This window comes from Perissodus microlepis, chromosome 18, assembly GCF_051167445.1.
Source record: "Perissodus microlepis isolate ML-2025 ecotype Zambia chromosome 18, ASM5116744v1, whole genome shotgun sequence".
Lineage (NCBI taxonomy): Eukaryota > Metazoa > Chordata > Actinopteri > Cichliformes > Cichlidae > Perissodus > Perissodus microlepis.
Genome location: NC_140478.1, coordinates 22,537,735 through 22,560,620, shown reverse-complemented (window position 1 = coordinate 22,560,620; position 22,886 = coordinate 22,537,735). Strand labels below are relative to the sequence as shown.

Genomic DNA, 22,886 nt, shown 5'->3' with positions numbered 1-22,886 from the left:
ATAAGGAAATAATCCCACAAAAATTCCCCACTGCCCTATAATCTGTCCAGAAGTCAAAAGATCTTGAAGAGGAGAAGAGACGGGCTAAACTGAAACCTTTTAGATTAATCAGTGCCTTTGCTACATGTATTACAAATATTTGTGGGGGACGAAATGTGAGGCGTTAATTCTAGTTTTTAAAAAAAAAAATTAATTTGTTTTTGGTGGTCACAGATCTAATATTAGAAACAAAATCACAGTGCTCATTGTGCTTTCTATATTTTTATTGCAATGATAAGATACAGATATATTTCCAGACATCCAATTTTATTAAATTATACTCCAATATTGCAGGAGACAGTCTTGAGAATGATATCAATCCAAATGTGGACAACTAGGTGATCAAAAGACACATTTTTTTTGTTCTGACCACAGATAAAACATGGAGGTTTTACAGTTTTTTTCCACTTTCATTATTTCTCCCGGAAATGCGTGATGAGAAGCAGCAGCAGCATAGAGTAATACTACAATATACAACAGACCGATACTGTGCAACAGTCAAGAACAACTGGGAGAATCTTTTTTCCCCTGCTCTCTCTTTTGTGAAATATTTATGCCAATATTCAGGGAACAGCCACTGACACACTGGCAACTCAGGAAGGGAAAAAAAAAAAGACACTACCCCTTCTGGGGAAGAAAAAAAAAAACACATAAACAAGACGACATCGTGGTCATTAGAGAGCTAAATGGAAGTACAGCAGACAAAGCAACAAACTACAAAGGCTAGAGGAGAAACTAAAAGAGTTGTAGAGAAAGCTGTGTGGATTATTTTAAAATATTACTTCATCAGAATGTGTGGGGAACCGGCAGGTCACTGTTAGTGTTACGCAAACCTCAAGTTAATGACTGACCACTGTTTGTGAGACACATGGCACCACACAACTAACCCGCCGTGTCACACGCTCAACAGTTTTGTGGCAAATGTATTAAAAAAGACATAAAAATGCTGATATCTAATAGACTCCCACTGTTGTTACCTTTAAATAATGAGTACACTTTATGATCATATTAAAAACAAAAATAGATACTCTGGGGATTAAAGTTACACCTCCTAAAGAAAAGCAGGGGCAAACTTTGATTCTTAGACTGAGTAAATGCATATATCTGATATATCAATAGAATCCATTTATAAATGATACATTTCTATTTTATATTCTGAAATAAAATCCTCGCTATGACTAAAAACAGCATCTAAGACATTTCTAGCCAGAAGATAACGTGAAGGAACAGCTTGGACCACGGTTAGCGGGACCACAGCCGCCAGCTGGATTCACAAAGCGACGCCCGCCAACTGCTGTGTGGCGGCTTGTGCGAGACGAGACGGGGACCGACATGGTTGGAGTCTAGTGCAAATGCCTTTAAACGGTTTCATTGAGACCAACAAGTCTTTGTTTAGCTGCACACTAACGACAACCGTGCTGTGCTTTTTCTCTGCGAAAGTTGTGTTGAGTTTGACACGGCAGTAACAAAACGAATTGACCCGAACGCGCCTCGCGCTCAGCTCTCCGTCTTAAAGCATGCGTCGTCGTGAGCTGTGTTTGGCACTAGAGTTTGCGTAACATTATTATCTGGTTCTGTTTGCAAATGAATGAGCCGACTCTACCTCTCCTTGCTTTAGTTGTACAGCAAATGTCGCAATTTTTGTTTTCAGTGAAGTAGGCCCTGCATCCCAGTTGCTCACACTAACTGTTAAAGATGAGTCCCACATTATCAAACATGAACTAGAAGTACTTCACACAGTGTGTACAGGATTGCACTATGATCATAAGCCGTTAAAAAAAAAACAAAAAAAAACCCCAAAACTGAAAATAGCAAGTACCTCAAAGAGCTGAACGCTCTGCTGTCCAGAAGCTACATCCAGCCACATTATAGTTGATTTGTTTATTTTTTTCTTTTGAGTAAACTACAGGTTTTGGTCCATCTGGTGAGGTTCAGGTTTCAAAGCTGACCCGCTGGTCATTTTGCTGCCTGAGAAAGCTATCAGACTCGCCGCTCCTGGCACAGCTGGCTTGCTAAATTACCACAAAATGTGAGAGAACAGTGGCTTCCTGGCTTTCTCCAGAACTACCGTGGATTATACCGACAATACAGAGCTCCTATGACAAAAAGGTGGCCAAAAAACAGAACGTGTTTTATTTACTGGTCAGTTTAACACCATCGTTCTTTAAACTCATACCTAGGCTCTAGATCTGACCTCATACAAAACATCCAAATGAATCCATTGATGGGATATAAATAAGAGACATTGGTTTGAACTGACACAGAGAAAAAGAAAAAAGTGGAGGTGGTCTGGTCTGATGGATTCCTCAGGCAAATGTGTCCGGTGGCAGTTTCATTTATACATAAATAACATTTGGGTGGGAGGAAATGGATCCACCGTAAGGCTTCTTTTTAAACATTGTTTCCCCATTGTCGTGGGTGTTAACTTTTCAGTGTTGCGTCTATCTCGGTACTTTAGTGGAAGATCTCAACAACAAGAGATGGAACCTCTCTGCGGCCTCAGAGAGGCCGGACCAGCAGGTCCTGGGATCACAGCAGGGAGGGAGGGAAGGACAGAGAGAAGTAGAGAGTGATGGGATTGGAAGAAGTTTATGTTTGAGCAGTCTGAGGTTTAGTCTCACTCACAAACCGTTCTTTCCTTTCTTGTGTCTCTTCATCTTCCTCTTCCTCCTCCTCCTCCTCCGTGTGCTGCTCCAGCTCCTCCCTGGTGATCATCTCAAAGTCGTTTCCGTTGCTGTGCTGTGAGCCTTCATCCTCTCGGCGGTCGCTGTCTGTGTCTGACTGGCGTTCCTCCGTTCCCTCCCCTTCCTTACTCTCCTCCCGCCCTACCTCTTTACTCTCCTCTTCATCCTCCTCCTCTTCCTCGTAGCCATCCTTCTTTTCGCTGTCCGACTTCTCGTCGCTGTCTGACTTCTGAGCCTTGGTGGAAGTGCCGCCGTCCTTCTCGTCTGACTTGTCTGTGCCCTTCTTCTCGCTGCCTCGAGGTCCCTTGTATTCATGGGTGTAGAGCGGCCTGAACGAGTCGATGAAACCAACGTCTGCTGTCAGGTTGGGCAGGAACCAGAAGTGATGGCGCCCGCCAGTCACCAGCCAGATAATGAGGAAGAGAATGCAGCGAGCTGAGGAGACAGGAACCAAGCAGTGAGATAAACTTAACACACACCGGGCATCAAAAAGTGGAGGAGAAAGAGAGACCATATTTCTCACACATTAGCTTCTCATCACTGGCTCCCTGTTAAAACCACAATTTAAAGTCCTTCTCCTCATACAGTCCTGAATGATCAGGCCTGATCTTATCTTAAAGACCTCACAGTATCATATTAACCTAATGAGGCACTGTTCTCAGACTGCAGGCTCAAGCTGTGTCCACACTGAAAGCTGACAGCTGGTTGCTTGCAGACACACCAGGCTACGGTTGCCTAGGCAACCCTATATTCTATTTACTAACAGGCTATATGACCATTTACAGTATCCTGCGCTCTCATTGGTAGTTGCCTCAATCAGTCTCCTGGAAGCTAAGAAAAGTTTATTATCAGGTTCCGCCCGCTTTTGGTCCCCATGGGTTATTTTGTGAATCCCTTTCAATCCTCTGCTGCAGTTTCTAAAATTAGAATGGGAGGCAGAGCCTTTAGCTTTCACACCCCTCAGTCGGTGGAACCAGCTCCCAGTCTAGATTTGGGAGAACCTTCTACTTTTAAGATTAAACTTCAAACCTTCCTTTTTGATAAAACTTATAATTGCTGGATCAGCTGACCCTGAATCGTCCTCTACTTATCTCAGCAAAAATCCAACTTAAAATTGTTCATGTGTTACCTTAATTTTTCATAGAATATCTTTTACAGTGCAAAAGTGGAGAAAAATGGTGGGAACTGCGGAGATTTCCCTCTGACATATGGCACAGTTTTCACTAAATAAATACAGAACAGTCTTCAGCTGTGGAAATGCGTCTCATCAACAACATGTATTGGCACAAATTTCATCACATCCCTGCCCGGACCGATGATTTTATTACTGTTTGCACTTACCGACAGCTAGAAGCAGGATGCTGGCCACAAAGCAGCCAGCTGCAACACTTAGATAATACACTCCAACACGCATTTCAGCTGGCCACAACGGAAACAGTGTGGCCGCTATCACCGCAATAACTGAAAGACAAAAAACAGGAAAATTCGTGTCAGATAACTCTTTCATTCTGTTCTTGATGGTCGAGGAGAAGAACTCCGCTTACTTACCGAGAATCAGACCCATCGCAAATGTCTTGAAGTGGACGGGATCATAAATCCACACGTACACCTGCAGGAGAGAGGCACACTTTGAGTACTTCACAAGCCCTTCCTGTGTAGATTTAACAATCCTGCAAACGTACTCGCCTCTGTCAGGGCGCCCCAGGGCAGCTGTGGCTACAATGTAGCTTGCCATTACCAGTGTGTGAATATGTGTGTGAATGGGTGAATGACTGAATGTAGTGTAAAGTGCTTTGGGGTCCTTACGGACTAAGTAAAGCGCTATACAAATACAGGCCATTTACCATTTACGTACTCACCTCATTTCCATCCAGGAACAGCTGATCTTCATGAGGCTCCAATTTAAACTTCTTCTTCACCTCTTTCTTCTTTTTGGGGGTCCCAGGACTGTCATCCTGTCCGGTCAAATCAAAATTACGTTTAAAAAATATACTTTATTTGAACCGTTATAAGTTAATTTAAACTGTGGAGTTTAAATTGTCAGGGTATGTTGTTAACATTCAGCTTAGTCATGCTTTCTCTTTGCCGACATAGACCAGACACCATGTAAATATGACTTTGAACTGGGCGTCTTTCCAGGGCGTCTACAGATCTGTCTCTATGCGCACTTTAAACTCTCTGAGTCAACATATCCGCCCATTTACTGTCAGGTTAGGATGATCCCATCAGCTGGGTCAAGGTAACTCTAAACAAACATGCAACTTTGGTTCCACCTGGGAACAAGCAGCTAAAGGTAAACTGTTATTATCCCAGTGAATAAGGCACATTTCATTTTGTATTCAGAGGGTCACATACACTTTTCTCTTTCTTAGTTTCAACTGCCTCGGGTTCTTTCTTCTTCTCTTTCTCCTTCTTCCCCTTTTTCTCCTCTTCTTTGCTGCTGTCACTCTTGGGCTTTTCCTTCTCCTTTTCTTTCTTGGTGTCCTTCTCTGTTTTTTTCTTCATCACCTTGAGAGCTCGGTGGAAGAACTGTTTCTTTAGAAGCCTACAATTAGAGAAAGAGGACATCAGATAATGAAGGGCTGTAAATACCGATGTGCGTAATTCACCGACAAGTAAAACGACTGGTGAGTTTACAAGAGTTGATAGCTGTGCTAGATGGAAACAAAGTTAAGTTAATAAAAAGGTTTTATATAAGCATATGGATAATCTTTTTTTTTTATCAGTTATTCAGCATTTTTTTTATCATTCAAATAATTCTGTAAAAAGTTTATTCAGGTTCCAGCTTCTCAGATTTAAGTATTTGCAGGTGTTTCTAACTTTCTAACATATTAGACAATATAAAGAAATCATCATCAATGATGAAGAAATACAGGAAATAAACACTACTTAAACTTGTTAGTCCTTTGCACTGGTATTTGTATTCACTGAGCTCTTCTTTACGGTATGGGGTTATTTCCATCTTGTTTATATGTATAGTAAGGTTTAACTGCAACCCCACGTTAGTCCACATGTTAGTAACTCTACTGCCAGTGCTGGAAGCAAAAATACACTGTTATGTGATAAAAAAAACCTAGCTTGTGTGGTAGAATGTGTTCCACGGGGCAGCTACCTATTGCAGTAATCCACCGCTGACTCCCTGGTGGTGAACAGAGCCTCCTCTCCCTTCTTGGCTTTGGCCCACTTGGAGTCCAGCAGACAGTCCACAGCCTTGGAGGCTAAATGAGGAGATGCAACAGACACACAGCACTGAAGGTGTACTGAAATGACAAAACACTCTGTGGACTGTTCAACGTATTAATAAACACAATACGAGACAGAACAGGAGGCACATCAACAACAACAACATGCATCGGTGATGTGGACAGCCTTTAACATGAAATAGTACATAGATTTTTATTTTTCACACTCCAAAGCCTTAAACAGTCTTAACTTCTGCTTCCAAGCTATTGATCAACACAATATGAGGCACTCGAGAAGAAGCCCAACATAATCATCACTAAAAACTTCTAAATGCTGACTTTTTTTGGTCACTTTGAGACAGTAACTTGAAAGAAGCTGCAGATTCAGATGATAAATCCCTTTTCTATTTAAAAAAAATAAGTGATGTGTAATTATATTGGCTCCTTTTATCTATCTATGTATCTATGTATCTATCTATCTAGCAGCTTGAAAAAAAAAAACTATGAAGATGTTAAAAAGGGGATACAGAACCAGGCAAATGTTCAGTCTTACTATAGTTTTACCGGTTCACCTGATATCCATGCACTCATGACTCCTAATGAGAACAGATGTGAGGTCATACATCTATACATTAATTTGCCCAAAACATCTTTGTTTTTGTCCTTCCTTTAACAACAGAAGTGAAAGCTGAGCTAATCTGGTTTGAGTCATGCCTACTTTTCCCCTTGTTTTGCAAAATGATTGTTGGGGTTTTCGCTTTACCTTGAAATATGAAGCACTGTGAGGTGACTGTTGTTGTGATTTGGTGCTTTATAAATAAAATTGGACTGAAGTGAACAGAAATGCATAAAGAAATGTAAAAACACACAGAAATAAATAGGTAGAGTAATAAATAGAGGCAAACACAAAAAAACAAGTGCAATATTAAACTGCACTGAATGTTGTACACTGTTGTGGCCACCGAGTCCAAACCTTCCATGTGGCTCTGCAGATTTTGGCCTAGTAGATAATTAGATGACATTTAGTAAAGACAGTGGCTGCTGTTTATCTTGGAATCAACATGAGCTATAGGCCACACTGTTATTTCAAATATGTTCATTTGGGCCCTGGAGCTACTGTAGCCCACAGCAAAGGTAAGAACTGGTAAGGTCATGAGATAGGAGGAAAAGCTGACCTCAGCAGTCACAACCTGCACAACCTACAACTACTGAGTCAACAGTACTTCCCAAAACTGACAAAACGGTGCACCTGTGCTACAAAAACAAATCAAACATAAACACTGTGTGGGACAGTCAGGTCTGTGAGTGAAACTGCAGGAGAAACATGTGGAAAATCTCACAGCTCTTTACCAACGTGACACACAAATACTGCTACATCCAACATGGCGCTGGTTTGTATTAATTGTGACGGAGACTCTGCTCCATCTGTGTGTTCTGCAGACAGAGGCCACAGACTTCAGGCCAGAACTAACCAATGAAGTAGTCGACTCGGTGGCCCATCATGTTTGTCGACTTGGTGGGGCAGTTAAACCGAAGGTACTTGGCCACCGCCTTCTCCTCCTTGGTGGGCTCGCTCACCTCCTGCAAGAGCAGAGGAAAAAAAAAAACGTGTCACATGCAGTCTTCCCATCTGGTGAAATGAGGAATTGGCACAGAAATGCAGACAAGCGACCAAGAGGAAAACATCCTTATCCTAATTTATTGTAATTATGAATTTCACATATTTTGTGAAATTCAGCTGAGAATAGATACACTGGCATCAAATGAATCTGTTCAGTCTCCCAACTCACCGACTACGAGCCAGTAAAAGCAATGCACTCATATATCACAAATCCTGTGATCTAGATTTCTAGCTAACAAGAAAATGTGACAATTTTATTAAAAGCAACATCCATAAATTTAATTTCCCATCTGTATTTCCCATCAAGTATGGTCAGCTCAGTTTTAGAGGTGGTGGAGGTCAGTGTCCCTCACTGTTATAGAAGTCATCATTTGAAGTTGGCTGTAGGATTCTACTTGAATAGAAATGTTCATTTTTCATATAGTAAGGTTAACTGGGCTACTGCCACCAATCTATAGACTCACCAGATGTGACAAAGTCGTATTTATCAGGACTTAAACCAACTCTGTCTGCCAGAATGACAAACCATTGATGAGAAGGTCAAACACAACCTCTGGTGCTAACATCTGTGGCTATGCTCTCTGTCCCAAGCTCACACACCAGTAAGCAGTGTGTCTGGGATCAAGCTGCACTAAAAGCTAGATTCCTTGTAATCATATATGACAGGTAACTAAAAGCGAGGCAGAAGCTCTCTCCACTTCTAGAGCTTCTGTCTGTTTTTAGTGCGATTTTCATAAACCGCAGACAATCTGTCAGAGCATCCAGACCCTCCTCCAACTCATCACAACATCTGCACTGTCTGCTCAGCACTGAAAAACACGCCAGTGGTACTCAGCTCTGCTTCACCCAGTCGAGTCTGCTCCGGTTCACAACGTGAAGAGGAAAAGAAGCCATCAAACAAGCCTTTGTTTGGAGAAGCAGGTATCCATCACACACAGCTCAGTTACCTGAGACTGCTACACAGGAAGCCCCTGCGTCACCGTCTATATGATCTACCTGGCTTGATCACTGGAGTATCAGCCGTTCTCTGTTAACCATGTGAACTGAACCGCTCTCAGTATGTAAACACTAACTGCTAGTGTGCCACACCAAGAATAAAACACAGGCTCTTTGTGCTGTAAAGCTGTGAAACCATAAAGTCAAGAACAAAGCAGACCATCTGCTACCTGTTTAAAAAAAAAAAAAAAAAAAAAAAAAAACACAGGTGAGTCACACACCTCAGCTTTTTGTGGCTGCTGGTTTTGCATTAAGGGCCACATTTGTCCAGACATCTCTTTGACTGGAGATTTGTCTTCATTGCACTGTCATCTGATTTCGAGGAAAGCCAGCCAAATGTGTCCTTTACAGGCTCCACTATGTTCTTGGTCATCCACCCTGCCTGTTCCTTTGTGCTTCTGCAGAAAATCTGGAAGGGACTGCGGAGCACGTATGCACTGGGGAGTTTAAATTATTTTTAGGACAAAAGCTACGACTCTTAAGTTTCCTAAAGTTCTTTATTATCCCGCTGCTCCGGTTTGCTGTTTTTAAAAATAATAATAAAAATAGTAAAAAGCTTTTAGCTGTTCAGCTTCTAACCCACACCTTTGTGTCCACTAAGATGAGTCTGTGCTCTCCCTGTCTCCCTCCTCTCTCCTGTGCTGTTCTGTCTGAGCTATCCCATAATTTGTGGTTAACACTGTAATGGGTGAATAGGACTACTTAAATTGAGTGCAAAATTATACTGAACATCTGAACGGAGCTCAGTTGTTTCCTGACAACAATTACCTGTTGCTCTGCTGTTTTAACAGACTACAAATGTCTCAGTTGGATACTAACAAACGTCTAGAAATCTAAAATAAGATATTTACTTTTGCAGAAGAAGTAAAATGCTAATTTTTTTACCTAAACATTTTGCACAGTACTTAAAAGCACTTTACATTTTAAGCCGTATATTTATACATTTAACAACATTAAAACACAATGGGCATGCCATTTGAATAATTAAAAAAAGAAAAGCGATAACTACGGCATCATCTGATTGTTGCCCCACATGTGTGTGAATAATGTTTCACCAGGTAAGGTATGTCGTAAGTTACTCTGTAACTGGAAACTCATTTTAACCCAACACTGTAACCTTCTACGTAGCCTGACGTGCACCTCCCGAGAATTGCAACTACATGTGTGGCCGATGCATACCACAACAACTCGAATGGTGTGGAAGGTTGCGGTGTAGGCATTTAAGGGGTTTCCGGTTACTACGCAAGTTAGAAGTCTAAATCAAGGTATAAGGGAGGAAACAGCACTCCAGTATACGGACATAATAGTCTTGGCTTCAGGACATTCTGACTGTTGAAAGCTGTAAAATAAAAAGCAGGCTGGCAGGCTCGTAAATGAGATAACAGGATGTGCTGTAATAGAGCTGTTGGCTGAAACACATGGAGTGTTATCAGGTAGGATGGACCTGTTCAAGACTGTAAACTGATTCCCGTGGTCACTGATGAAAATAATCTAAGTATTAGACACATCTCACTATAATCCAATGCAGTCCACTTTCTAATCCAGGCCAGGGGGACTGCAGTTTAAGCACAGTTAGCCACACCGCTTTCTCTGCAGACACCTCTTCCGGGGCAGGGCAGCCAAGAGACTCAAGCTCTACAGTGTCCTGGATCTTCCCCTGGGGTCTCGAATCTGGCTGGACATACCCTAAAAAGCTCACCCAGGAGGTGGCCGGAGGCATCCTGCTCGAACCACCTCAGGGGGCATCCTATTGATATGGAGGAGTAGTGTGACAACCTCTAGAAAGACAAAGTTTATCTGGGAGGGTCTCCTCTTTGGAGGACACTCTTTTGTTGTTTGTATCTACAATGTCTTCTTTCAGTCACTACCCAGAACTCAAGCCATGGGTGGGGGTGTGAATGGAGAATGAACCAGCAAATCTACATCGTTGATTTCTCACGCAGCTCTTTCAGACCAATACATCCACATTACTGCAGACGCTGCACCAATCCATCAGTCAGTCGCCTGCTCCTTACTTCTCTCCCTGGCAAATGAGTCCCAGAGGGATCTGACCCTCACATATTTATATTACTGAGGGAAAACAGCTCACCTTAGTTCACTGCACTACTTTTTGCTGTGTCCAAGTTCTACACCGACAGTCAGTGGAGCAGCAGCTTCTCTAACAGACTGATTCAGCTCCACTGCCATAAGGACTGATAGAGGAAGTCTTTCATAACTTATGTAAGAGCTCTTTACATTGCAACATATTCCAACAGATTATTATCTGCACTCTCATTTTAACATGCTCTCTTCCACTTTTAACATATTTAACCATATATGCTAAGCCGCTTTAAATTCAGCAGCAGTGGAAATACTTGCAGGAGTCGATGTGGTTTACGCTGCGGGACAAAAATGCTACAGCCAACCAAAGAAACAAACTGTTTTCCTCATTTATAGTTGTGAGCCTGCTTGCCAGTTCCTTTGTGAAGCAAACTGCAGGACAACAGAATTAAACTTTTCTTTTTTTTACCTTAAAGAAATGGACCTTTTCTTTGTATGAACTTTATTTCAACTTGGACAAAGCTAGTTAATATTCTTTTTTTTTTTTTAATTATTAGTATGACCATACAATTGTACCAAATCAAAAACAATCCTAAGTAGCGATTATGCACATCTGGATCTCATGTACCTCTATCCAGCTTAGATAAAAGCCCCATTGTGTTCTTTTCAGGTGATTTTGTCCCCACCCCCGTCTGCCCATTCTCCTGTTTCCTACTGAGTAACTGTTACTGATCCCGCTAACCTACCAAGAGCTTATTATCATCTTCTGTTTGTCAATGCAAATCTTCTCCCGACCCGCCGCCTGTCCACACTGCGCAGGACCTTTCTTCCGTTTCAAAGGATTGTTTTACCTCCCCACTGCCTCAAAGTGTGGCTCAAATGGGGTTGCTGTGTTAACCTTAATATATAAATCGCAGTGAAATGACTCGTTTTAATGTTTAGGAGTTTTATAAATAAATCTGAACTGAGAAGTTTTGGTTTAGGACACGAAAAACAGACCAACAATGACCTCAGGCGTATTTCAAGTGATGCAAACGTGACCTGTAACGTCTCTAAACTGTTGCTCCTGGAGCCGATCTAATTTGCAGTCTGCTGCACAGTCAGTTATGTGGAGATGCGCTGCATAGACTCATTAATTAAGTTCCCACACGTTATGTAAACACGCTTGGTTAAAGCTGACGCAGCTTAGCCAGCCAACGTTTGCAGCCAGCCAGTTCAATCCAAGATAAAATGAAAACCGACCCCAGGAACCACTAAGCAGACACTACAACGACCTAATCGTGAAGTCTAGACAAACACATGATGGCTACTGGGAGCGCACACAAGAACCAGCTTGGAAAGGTCGCGTTAAAATACAAATCCTATCGTTTGTTTTCGCTAGCCTGCTAACGCTAGCTACGGTTGCCATCCTCTGGCTTCATCTGGCGCCTGCTCACAGCATCCCGCGCTGACGCTGCCGTCAACAAAGATCCAGCAGTGGGTCATAAACCGGCGCCCGCTTTCACCCATGCCCCCCGACCCACAGCAACCGGGGTTTTTTTTAAGAATTAAATTGATGTTACCTGGATCCGCTTCTTGTGCCTCCTGCGCTCCGCCATGATCCTCCAACTCAGCTCATCCGTGCTCGAGGCTGCGCACGCGCATGGAGAACGTAGTATCGCGAGACTAGCCTAACGTTCGTTTCCCATTGATAAAATTCAAGATCTAATTTAATACATTTAATATTTTAATAATATATATTTGTAATACAGTATTAGATATAATACCGATAAGGATAATTCTATTACATAGAACTATTGTGTTTTTATTAAGAATTTGGATACAAACAATACATGGTATGTATGGCACTGACAGAAAGAGACGAGTTTATTAGAATTTAGCATATCAGAGGGAAAGTCGGGTTGAACGGTTTGGACATTTGCAGAGGAGACAGTGGATAAACTGGACGGCGCCAGGAAGCAAGAGAAGAGGAAGACGACCGAGTAAATTCATGGATGTAGTGAAGGAGGACATGCAGAGTAATGGTGTGACAGAGGAGTTTGCTAGGGCCAGGGTGAGATGGAGGTAGATGGGCTGGTGTGAGGGTCTCTAAAGAGAGCTGCCAAAAAAGGAGAAGATAATAGAATAATGTGAATGTAGTCCCGGCAAACTGGGAAAAGTATAGTGCCCCAGAATGGAACACAAACACTGTTGCCAGCTAAAGCTTTTTCTCTAAAGCCTTCTCATTTCCATTCACAAAAAAATAACACATGACTTTTTTCAGCTTGAAAATGATTGAGCAGATAATTGCCTTGACTGTTGCAGCAACTATTTGCATCCACCAGACAATAGATGATGGAGTTATATGATTGTACAGGGAGTGCAGAATTATTAGGCAAGTTGTATTTTTGAGGAATAATTTTATTATTGAACAACAACCATGTTCTCAATGAACCCAAAAAACTCATTAATATCAAAGCTGAATGTTTTTGGAAGTAGTTCTTAGTTTGTTTTTAGTTTTAGCTATTTTAGGGGGATATCTGTGTGTGCAGGTGACTATTACTGTGCATAATTATTAGGCAACTTAACAAAAAACAAATATATACCCATTTCAATTATTTATTTTTACCAGTGAAACCAATATAACATCTCCACATTCACAAATATACATTTCTGACATTCAAAAACAAATCAGCGACCAATATAGCCACCTTTCTTTGCAAGGACACTCAAAAGCCTGCCATCCATGGATTCTGTCAGTGTTTTGATCTGTTCACCATCAACATTGCGTGCAGCAGCAACCACAGCCTCCCAGACACTGTTCAGAGAGGTGTACTGTTTTCCCTCCTTGTAAATCTCACATTTGATGATGGACCACAGGTTCTCAATGGGGTTCAGATCAGGTGAACAAGGTGGCCATGTCATTAGTTTTTCTTCTTTTATACCCTTTCTTGCCAGCCACGCTGTGGAGTACTTGGACGCGTGTGATGGAGCATTGTCCTGCATGAAAATCATGTTTTTCTTGAAGGATGCAGACTTCTTCCTGTACCACTGCTTGAAGAAGGTGTCTTCCAGAAACTGGCAGTAGGACTGGGAGTTGAGCTTGACTCCATCCTCAACCCGAAAAGGCCCCACAAGCTCATCTTTGATGATACCAGCCCAAACCAGTACTCCACCTCCACCTTGCTGGCGTCTGAGTCGGACTGGAGCTCTCTGCCCTTTACCAATCCAGCCACGGGCCCATCCATCTGGCCCATCAAGACTCACTCTCATTTCATCAGTCCATAAAACCTTAGAAAAACCAGTCTTGAGATATTTCTTGGCCCAGTCTTGACGTTTCAGCTTGTGTGTCTTGTTCAGTGGTGGTCGTCTTTCAGCCTTTCTTACCTTGGCCATGTCTCTGAGTATTGCACACCTTGTGCTTTTGGGCACTCCAGTGATGTTGCAGCTCTGAAATATGGCCAAACTGGTGGCAAGTGGCATCTTGGCAGCTGCACGCTTGACTTTTCTCAGTTCAAGGGCAATTATTTTGCGCCTTGGTTTTTCCCACACGCTTCTTGCGACCCTGTTGACTATTTTGAATGAAACGCTTGATTGTTCGATGATCACGCTTCAGAAGCTTTGCAATTTTGAGACTGCTGCATCCCTCTACAAGATATCTCACTATTTTTGACTTTTCTGAGCCTGTCAAGTCCTTCTTTTGACCCATTTTGCCAAAGGAAAGGACGTTGCCTAATAATTATGCACACCTGATATAGGGTGTTGATGTCATTAGACCACACCCCTTCTCATTACAGAGATGCACATCACCTAATATGCTTAATTGGTAGTAGGCTTTCGAGCCTATACAGCTTGGAGTGAGACAACATGCATGAAGAGGATGATGTGGACAAAATACTCATTTGCCTAATAATTCTGCACTCCCTGTATAGTCATCCAGGTCATGACTCATGAAACACTAAAGAGGTTGAATTAAAGGCAACTGTCCTTCCTGTTTGATCCTAAAAACATTTAACCTCTCATTCCAGAAGCTTCGTCAGTTCTAAAAGCTGCCTCGACACGCCAGGACATGTTTGTGTGTGCTCCCCTGACTCAGTAGCTGTGGGGTGTTACAGGAGCCAGTTCTTGATTTTAAACAAGTCATTAAAACTGAAAAAAAGAGATCAAAGAAAAAGCCACAAACTAACATATTAAATTAATACTCATGACGAATGTATGCAAACTTCACACAATATTCTCATTGAGCCCAACCTATTGATTCCATGTGATGACAAGAAGATGCAGATTCCTGTGTAGAAAAAACCCCACTTTATTTACAGTATAAGAAATGCAAAAAAATGTATCAAGCATCAAAATCCAGAATATTTAAATATGTCATTATTTTGTTTATAAAATATTTCCAAAACATGAATACTATGCTCTGCACGTCAGCCTACAGGAGCGTTTAGCAGCTTGCAAGAATAATTCAAGAAGCTATAATCAGACTAGCGAAGAAAAGTGATGTAGGACCTTATCAGCGTCTGATACTGTATCTTAAAATCCGCATCACTTTCACTCCACTGCAGCTGCTGCTGTTAAATGTATAAAACGTTCAACAGGAACCTGAAATGTGGATCTTCAGTCCAGTTCAGCACAGTGTAAACAAGTCCACCACAGCGGCAGCAGCAGCTCACCAGAGCGTGCTGTTGTACCCTGTTTTGGTTTACATTTTTCCACTGGTCAGGCAGTCTCACTGCTGGCAGATGGAGGCGAGTTGTTTTCTGCGTCGTGGAGGTGGTCAGCGGATTTTATGACATCGGGATCTCTTGGACTTGCCACCATCTCCTCACTGTTGCAGTTAATGGGAGAGCCGATCTCTGATGAGCGCTCCCCGGGCTTCTCAGGGGTGGCCTGCAGTGGGGCGGTGGAGAGTGGCAAATTCATCATGTACAACATGCTACCAAAACGTCTGGACACCTGTAGAAGAAGAAGAGCAAGAGGGAAGGAGCACGTAGATGTTAACTGAAATAATTTGTGCTATAACTGAGACATTAGCGTATAAGAATGAATGAAATACAATTAGTGAATAAACTTTTTCACAGTAGACATTTTAGCTCTCATAGTAAAGAAAAAACTGGGTTTTTTAATAGGGGCTGTACTCCACTAAGGACATGTTTGGTTAAACAAACTTTACTTTATCCCTTTAATAAAGTGAGGTAACTTCAGTTCAAATCTATGGAAGCTTGTTTCTGCAACAACAACAACAACTACAACGAAATGTTAGCCAAAACTCAAAATTTCAGGTTATTATCTTAAAAATTTGACTTACTGACTCAAACTTCTGAGACAATTTGAAATTTCTAGTTATTGAGTCAGAATTTTAGGATAATAGCCCAAAGCAAAAATGGTCTTTTGTCACTTGTGGAAATAAGCTTCCACACAAAGCCCATAAAACACTCAGCAAGGATATTTATAAAACCTCCTCACATGGAGTTGTATAAATAAGCGGTCATGTAAATAAACCTTTATTCAAGATTTATCCTCGTACATCAGATAATCCCTTCAAATCCTGTCTTTCGTGGCTCGGGATTGCATTTCCAGTCAGAATCTGTGTTTTTGTACCTGTGAGCGGATCTTAAGAGCTGGCCCCAGCTTCAGTCCCAGTGTATCCAATAAATGCTCCTCTGATAGGAGGGGCAGCGTCTCTCCGTCAATCATGTGGTCCTTGAAAGTCTATTAAAAATAACCCAACATTAGAAAGTCACAACAGAATGAATTTAGAGGCGGCAACTACAAAAATGTGAGGCTACTAACCTGGGCATACTCTGAACACGTGGGAATACTGTTAATAAAGTTGTACACATCATTCACTGTCCACTTCCTGATGTCTTCGGGTACCTCCTCACCATTTAGAAAGAGATTTGGTGGGCCTTTAAAGACAAAAAATGCAAGTATATTAAATAACTGGCAGCAGAACATTTCACAGTTTTAGGCACAAGTGTTATTATTTAATATTTCTTAACTCACCAGGAGGAAGGAAACCATTTCCAGGGACCGGGAACATGTAAGGGATCCCTGTTAGAGTTCCTCCAGTGGAAGGATACATAAATTTCTCCTGGAACGTCGAACATTGGCTAGATATGTCCTTATCATTTGTTCCACTGTTGGCTGCATCTGAACTCCCATCTTGGCTGTTCACGCAGGCTTTCCGGAGGCCTGGCTCCCCATCTTTGTAGTTCTTCCTGCTTCCGGTGGCCAGTTCAGGGTCTACTTTGGCCTGATGATGTGTCTTACTGGTGGCACACTCCTCTCCCATGTCCCCCTTTGGCTCAAGCTCCTTCTCCTCCCCCGATGCGGCCCCTGGGCTCTGCTCTACACTTTTATCTTCAGTCTGACCCTTCACGTTGGACACATGGCTCTCCATACTCTTGTGAACAGTTGGCCTCCGACCTGCTCTGCGTCCCCGCTCTCTGTGCAGCGTGCTTATTGCTGGATATGGGTTGGCTGACATAAGAATATTGTTGGAGTGCAGTTCATCCAGGGTGGGCCGGTGGACGAAGACATCGTGGCCGTCTGGCATGCGCTGACGACCTCTAAACACCATGGGGTTGGAAGGGTATGACATGGGATTTTCAATTCCCATCAAGCCTTTCTGGTGCGCGTTCTCCAGCTCCTTCTGATGCAGGATGGCATTCATTTCCATTCTGAAAAGAAGTGCATACAAATATTTTAGACATATTTGTGCAGCAGTGGTGATGGAGCCATGATATAAAACCCTTGCTGCAGCATGGGTGGGGGGATCAAGTCTCAGTCGTATTCAGTAAAAACAGTGACGCAAAGCTTGCGGGTGGAATAATTTCTGTGAGATGATGATGGTGATGATGATATTCAGCACGTAATACCTGGCTATATTTTGCTTGTGAATGAGCTCTTGTCGCCGGGCAACAGTTTCCATGGGCTCTGAGGGTAAGAAGCCATATCCAGCTGAGAAACAGGAAGAAACAGACAGGCTGTCAATGCCTATCACCGCGCATTAAAACGAGACAGGCCGTCTGGGAATTATCTCAGGCGATATTTCTGTGGCGCTCACCTGGTGCAGGGAAACCTCTTCCAGGCAGGACGTTGGCATGAGGAGGCAGAGGTGGACCGAGGTGAGGGCCCATGTGCATCTGCCTGGCTTCAGACGGGACCATCTCGGTAGGTGGAACTAACTCCCTGATGAGAGGAATAAACAAAGAAGAAAACTTATGAACTGGAAAACACTTTAAAAAGCATATATTTGTAGGATCAAAAGCGGCCAAAAACAAAGTGTGTATTACTCTATTTATGTTTCCTTTTTAAAATTAATTTATTTGTATTTATGAATTACTGTTTTCATATTTATTTCCCCTTAATTATTTATTATTTGATTTTCTCTGACATTTCTTTATGCATTTCTGTTTCACATACATTTAGTTTTAACTGAGAGATTTTCAAAATGCCTCTTGAAGGAGGGGAAGAAATTAGGCACATAAATTAATGTATACATAATCATTTTGGCAATTTTGGAACTCCATATAAAAACAGCTGGTTTGCGAGGTCTATTTTAGCCTTATAAACATTTTAATTGTCCAAAAGAACAGAAAAGAGCAGCAGAGTTTTCACACGGACACCTCTTGCAGCATTTTCTTCTACTCGTTTTCTTGTGGTTGCCCTTTTTCAGACAACTATTGTTGTAAGTTTAGGAGAGAATTCAGCTACAGACCTCTCCATGAACCGTGGTTCGAACTGTGCGGGGACCCCCTGTAACCTCTGCTGCCCCTGGGCAAGGATCTGCGGTGCCATAGCCATCTGGTTCCTCATTATCAGCTCCTGCCTCTGCCTCAGCTCTGCAAGAAGTGAAAAAGCACCACAGGTCACCGGGAGGCCGTTTTAGCTGCTTCACCTGGAGCATGCACTGACTGTTAAAGCTGGAGCCTGCAGGTGCTACTGAGCAATCCACCAACGTGCAAACAACATGAGGGAAGGTGAGGGAAAACAGGCTTGATCACCAAATTGCCAAATACAGAATCAACTCTGTCTATAAATAAAACCTGAAAAGTTAAATAATATTTTCTTGGTTTATGTTGTTACGCTGCTCATCCTCCTCACCTCCAGCAGACATCCCATTGACGAGTCGGTACCAGTGCTTCTCATCCAAAGACCCCTGCTCCCCTAGCGCTGTCATCTTCCTCAGCTGCTCCCGTGGGGTCATGACACACTCACGACCTTTGACCTCCACCTGAATGCTGTTAAGAAAGAGAGCCAATTGAAGGATTTCTATAAACTAGACAGTTTACTTGACACATTGATCCTATAACGCTTCGCATGGCAGGTAAAATGAAATCACACAAGATTATTTCTCACAGTAGCTGAAACTGAGCCAACTACAAACCCCTCAGTGCTGGGTGCGTTTTTGTAATTCCCTCACATCACCACTAGAGGGCAGCAGTTCTCTATCTCGTGTTGATTACTGAACATTGCAGGTAAATTCTGCCTAGTGTCTGTTATTAAGATAAGATAAGATAAGATAACTCTTTATTGTCATTGCACAGTCATACATAGTACAATAGTACAATGAAATTGGAAAACTGTCCTACGTCGGCACTACATATAACACAACACGACACGATATGACACATCACAACGCAATAAACAACACAACACAGTATATTAACTTAGTATAAAAAAAGAAAAGTATGTTATTACATACTTTATGACTGCAAAGATGCAGCAGTGATTTCAGCAGCATGTAAATATTTGCAAACGGCCTGTAAGCGACCTTTTTAACAACAGCTAAGTATAACTCTTACCTCACCTTTTCCACAGACCTGGCCTTAAGTATTAATCTTAAACCTACCTTAACGCTAATACCTCGCCGTAAGGCAATCAATCCCGAACCGTTAAATCCAAATCCTAACCCCGCACGAAGGCCAGAACAAACAACTGGACGATTTCCTCTCATCTTTTCTGTCCTTGCAAATGCTGCTGGTCCTCCTGTACATGGATAGAGGCGCACTCACATGTGCGCTCACCCCAGATACCCGCATTGTTCTCGGCTGAACCAGCAGCTTGTGCAGATAAGTGCAATCGACTTAGAGACCTCCAATTAGCCTTCCACACTGCAGAAATCCCATTACAAAATATGATACTGTAAACGACAGTAATCCAGTGCTGCTAATCCAGGGCCGGTATGCATCTGGAGACATGAATATGGATGCTCACCCCACAGAACCACCTCTTCATATGAGGTTTGCTGATTGAACTGATGAGCCTGCCAGTGCAGGGACACGTGTAAGCTGTGCACATGCACTTGGACATATTATTTCTGCTGTACCACCCTCCCCCTAGTCAAATGCTGCCATTAGATTTGCCCCCAGGCCTTGTGCATTACCCACAGTCTCTCAAGTTCCCTGTGAAGCCCATCTAATCTGACGACTTTAATCCCCCTGTTAGTTCTGCAACAGTCTGCCACCTACATCTGCTGACCTGCCTACTGTCCGCCCTACTGCCCCATCCAACCCCCGTCGCCACCTTCACAGGCCCCTGCTACCCTCAGGATCCTATTAGCTAAGTCCTGGCTATACAGCACTTTAAAGGGATGTGTTGGAGGTAATCCGCACGTTTAGAGTTTTACCCTCAGCAAACCTTGCCTGTAAGCATCCCGGACAATACACCCTAAGTGCTAAGCCTATTAGTCTCCATTAGCTCCCAGGATGTCCCAAAAACACCTTGGGGATAAATCTGGGGATGCAATCGGTTTATGTGGAGCTATGTGGCGGGAACACATGCCCCCTTCACCTCCCTCTCTGCCAATGTCACCGCAGCCATCAGCAAATAAGAAGAAATGTATTTACATGGCATTAATGTCCGTGTAAATCCCGAGTGGGCACTGAGCTCCGAGCCTCGCCTGAAGTGTCATCGCCTTTACACACAGCCAATATTTACACTTTCATCAGAAAGTAAGTAAACTGCAGAATTTATTTAAAGACTAATTGTTTTTCAGAGTGTGGATAAACACCTAACATAGTTTAAATCAGTCAACATGTCAACGAAGGAACAGAAGTCTGATTCCAAAGAGCCTGTACCTAAATACAGGTTCACTCTCAGCAGCAACACCTGTGTTTACCTGCGATCCAGTTTTTAAACAGCTGCACAGATAAATGCGGTGTGATGAAGATCTAAAATTCCTTAAAACTGCGCATAATAGTTTTTTTTTATTACGAATTTAAATATCTCCTGGTAAATGGGGAAATATTCATTATTATCTTAAACATCAGCATCATTATCACAGTAAGCACTTTTCCTCATTTAAGTCAATTTATTACTTCAACTCACATTTCTGCACACACAGCATGTGACACCCTGTCTTCTTCAGTTTAACAGATTAATTCACATCAAGCATCATAAACAGAAAATCTACTTTAGGTACCTAAATGTATCTGAAGTGTGTGAGGTTTGCTGTTGATATAACATTTTAAATGTGGGTTCAGCCTGTGCACAGACTATGCATAACTTCCTGCTGTGCATTTGCACTTTCTTTCTTTCTTTTCTTTCTTTCCTTTTGAGCTGACGTATAAATAAGCCTGCTAGGATTCTCAGCAGAACAGAACAAAGTGTTTTTAAACAGTGAGTCTGATATTTACTGAAATTAATGCTTTGCTCTTTAAATGCGATGCATCAGAGGCAGAAACTGCAGTGTCTGTGAACTTGAGCCATTTAGAGGAATCCTTTATAAGGCCTGTTGGAAACAGCTAACACTCTGATCACGTTAAGTCTCTTAAGTGAATTCGTAGCCTGAGACTGAGTTTACTGCAGTAACAAATCTTCAAAACTGGCTTCTTTTGAAGTGAGACATGAAAATTTGAAGTGGTCGCAGTGTTTTTCTAAGTGAAACTTTAGTCAAAGGTGAGCTATGGAAACTCTTGTCATATTTCCTTGACAAGCAGAGGCCACACCGCAGCTGCCAAATCCGGGGATTGGACTCCTTGGATTTACTGTTGCCTGGTTAATCTCATTACAAGCATGAATTAAAGGGAAAAATTGCTGACAACTTAGATGGAGCCCTGAGGAGGTCATATCAGACAAGACAGAAGTATTGTCTAGCCTTTCCTAATCCCCTCACAAAACACACATGAGCTAAAGCCATGCAAATACTGTCAGTTGCATGAAGCAGATTAGATTTCGTGACAATAAGTGCCGAGTTGCAGATATCACTAGTTTAAGAAATGCTTGTAGTCATAAACTCACAAGACAAAGTGTTGATTGAAAGGATGAGTATTAATTTATATGTGCAAATGCAAAAAACATACAAGAAGCCAATCCGGAAATACTCAGGTAGCGCTATATGCAGAATCTGGGCTAGTTATCATGTTAATTATTCGGATTTCAAGGTTGTCCTTTAATCGTATTGGCCTCTAGATTATCTACATACGGAAAAAAATGAAGCATGACAATATTTAGCATAGAAAGTTTTGCAGTTTTGTATTTTTTGTGGGTTTTAGAGATTTTAAGTTTGCGTCTACATTTTCTATAATACTGTAACAGTAACTTTACTCATATATGGCACTTTTACAAAATGCATTGGCAGAAAAGCAAAAGCAGAATGGCAAATTCCAATAGAAAGCTGGACAATAAAAAGAGGATAAAACTAAACATAAGATAGGACATCCTATAACATCACTGAGTTTGTGACAATTAAAGACATAAAACTGTACAGGGAAAATCAAAGAGTGTAAAATACTGAAAGAGGATGTTTTCATCCACCTACCTTTAGGTTCACACTGCTGAGCAGAAATTGAAGATGCCGGTGTCTCAATTCCAGAAAAATGAAAAAGCCAATGAACTAAAATCAAGTTAAAAATGTTTCCCAAAAAGTTTTTGGCGAGCTCACAGATCTTCGTCGTTCCCTCTTTCACGTCCAACTAAATGGCCTCCAAGGACTTCTGGCCAAGTGGTTTGAGTTCAGTCTGCTGCCAGCTAACTGCCTTAACTAAAAAAGACCTGTTAAATACTGATTCATTTCATCTCCATTAGCTGGCCTTATCTCCTGTTTTAAGCCCTCCCTGCCCTGACATCACTATGATCTTCCATCCAACTGCTTGCTGCACCTTGCAACTGATGTGTAATTACTGAAGCAGCACTGGCCCTAAGCATGGAGTGCTAAACCTCTTTCAACGTTCACCTCACTAATCCCTTGTTAGCACTTTAGGCCATAGTTAAGACACCTAAATGCTTAGCTTCCTTTTCCAGTAGTTAAGTGACCAACCCGTCCTTAGCTGCTCTGTGGCCACCTGCAGGGAAACTGCATGGCGCAGGTTGCAGACCTCCTACTGCTCTAGTTTTTGT

The 22,886-nt window shown here is 42.2% G+C and overlaps 2 protein-coding genes across 3 annotated transcripts; both read right to left on the bottom strand.

Moving 5' to 3' along the window:
- Positions 1 to 245: 245 nt before the first annotated feature.
- On the bottom strand, positions 246 to 12,213 carry sec62 (SEC62 homolog, preprotein translocation factor). Its single transcript, XM_084912053.1, has 8 exons — positions 12,125 to 12,213; positions 7,378 to 7,486; positions 5,836 to 5,941; positions 5,079 to 5,268; positions 4,583 to 4,678; positions 4,272 to 4,332; positions 4,065 to 4,184; positions 246 to 3,158 (listed from the first exon to the last, which is right to left on the bottom strand). The coding sequence occupies exons 1-8, from the start codon at positions 12,158 to 12,160 to the stop codon at positions 2,629 to 2,631; spliced, it is 1,248 nt and encodes a 415-aa protein (XP_084768179.1). The 5' UTR covers positions 12,161 to 12,213; the 3' UTR covers positions 246 to 2,628.
- Positions 12,214 to 13,144: 931 nt separating this feature from the next.
- Positions 13,145 to 22,667, bottom strand: samd7 (sterile alpha motif domain containing 7). 2 transcript variants are annotated; one of them, XM_084913304.1, is made up of 9 exons: positions 22,309 to 22,667; positions 18,651 to 18,787; positions 18,265 to 18,388; positions 17,611 to 17,735; positions 17,423 to 17,504; positions 16,548 to 17,224; positions 16,335 to 16,450; positions 16,143 to 16,253; positions 13,145 to 15,497 (listed from the first exon to the last, which is right to left on the bottom strand). In XM_084913304.1, the coding sequence occupies exons 2-9, from the start codon at positions 18,751 to 18,753 to the stop codon at positions 15,261 to 15,263; spliced, it is 1,575 nt and encodes a 524-aa protein (XP_084769430.1). In that variant the 5' UTR covers positions 18,754 to 18,787; positions 22,309 to 22,667; the 3' UTR covers positions 13,145 to 15,260. The 2 variants fall into 2 exon arrangements, with proteins under 2 accessions (XP_084769430.1, XP_084769431.1); XM_084913305.1 differs by having other exon boundaries at positions 13,145 to 15,431.
- Positions 22,668 to 22,886: the final 219 nt, after the last annotated feature.

Bases quoted from the DNA above. Each gene is read 5' to 3' on its own strand.
- sec62 (XM_084912053.1), bottom strand. From the start codon at position 12,160: ATGGCGGAGCGCAGGAGGCACAAGAAGCGGATCCAG. The intron at 4,333-4,582 runs GTGAGTACGTAA...TCTCTCCTGCAG, and splicing joins TGTTCCTGGATGGAAATGAG to GTGTACGTGTGGATTTATGA. The intron at 3,159-4,064 runs GTAAGTGCAAAC...CTGTCTCCTCAG, and splicing joins CATCCTGCTTCTAGCTGTCG to CTCGCTGCATTCTCTTCCTC.
- samd7 (XM_084913304.1), bottom strand. From the start codon at position 18,753: ATGACCCCACGGGAGCAGCTGAGGAAGATGACAGCGCTAGGGGAGCAG. The intron at 17,225-17,422 runs GTATTACGTGCT...ACTTCTTTTCAG, and splicing joins CACAAGCAAAATATAGCCAG to AATGGAAATGAATGCCATCC. The intron at 15,498-16,142 runs GTACAAAAACAC...CTTCTTCTACAG, and splicing joins CTCTTAAGATCCGCTCACAG to GTGTCCAGACGTTTTGGTAG.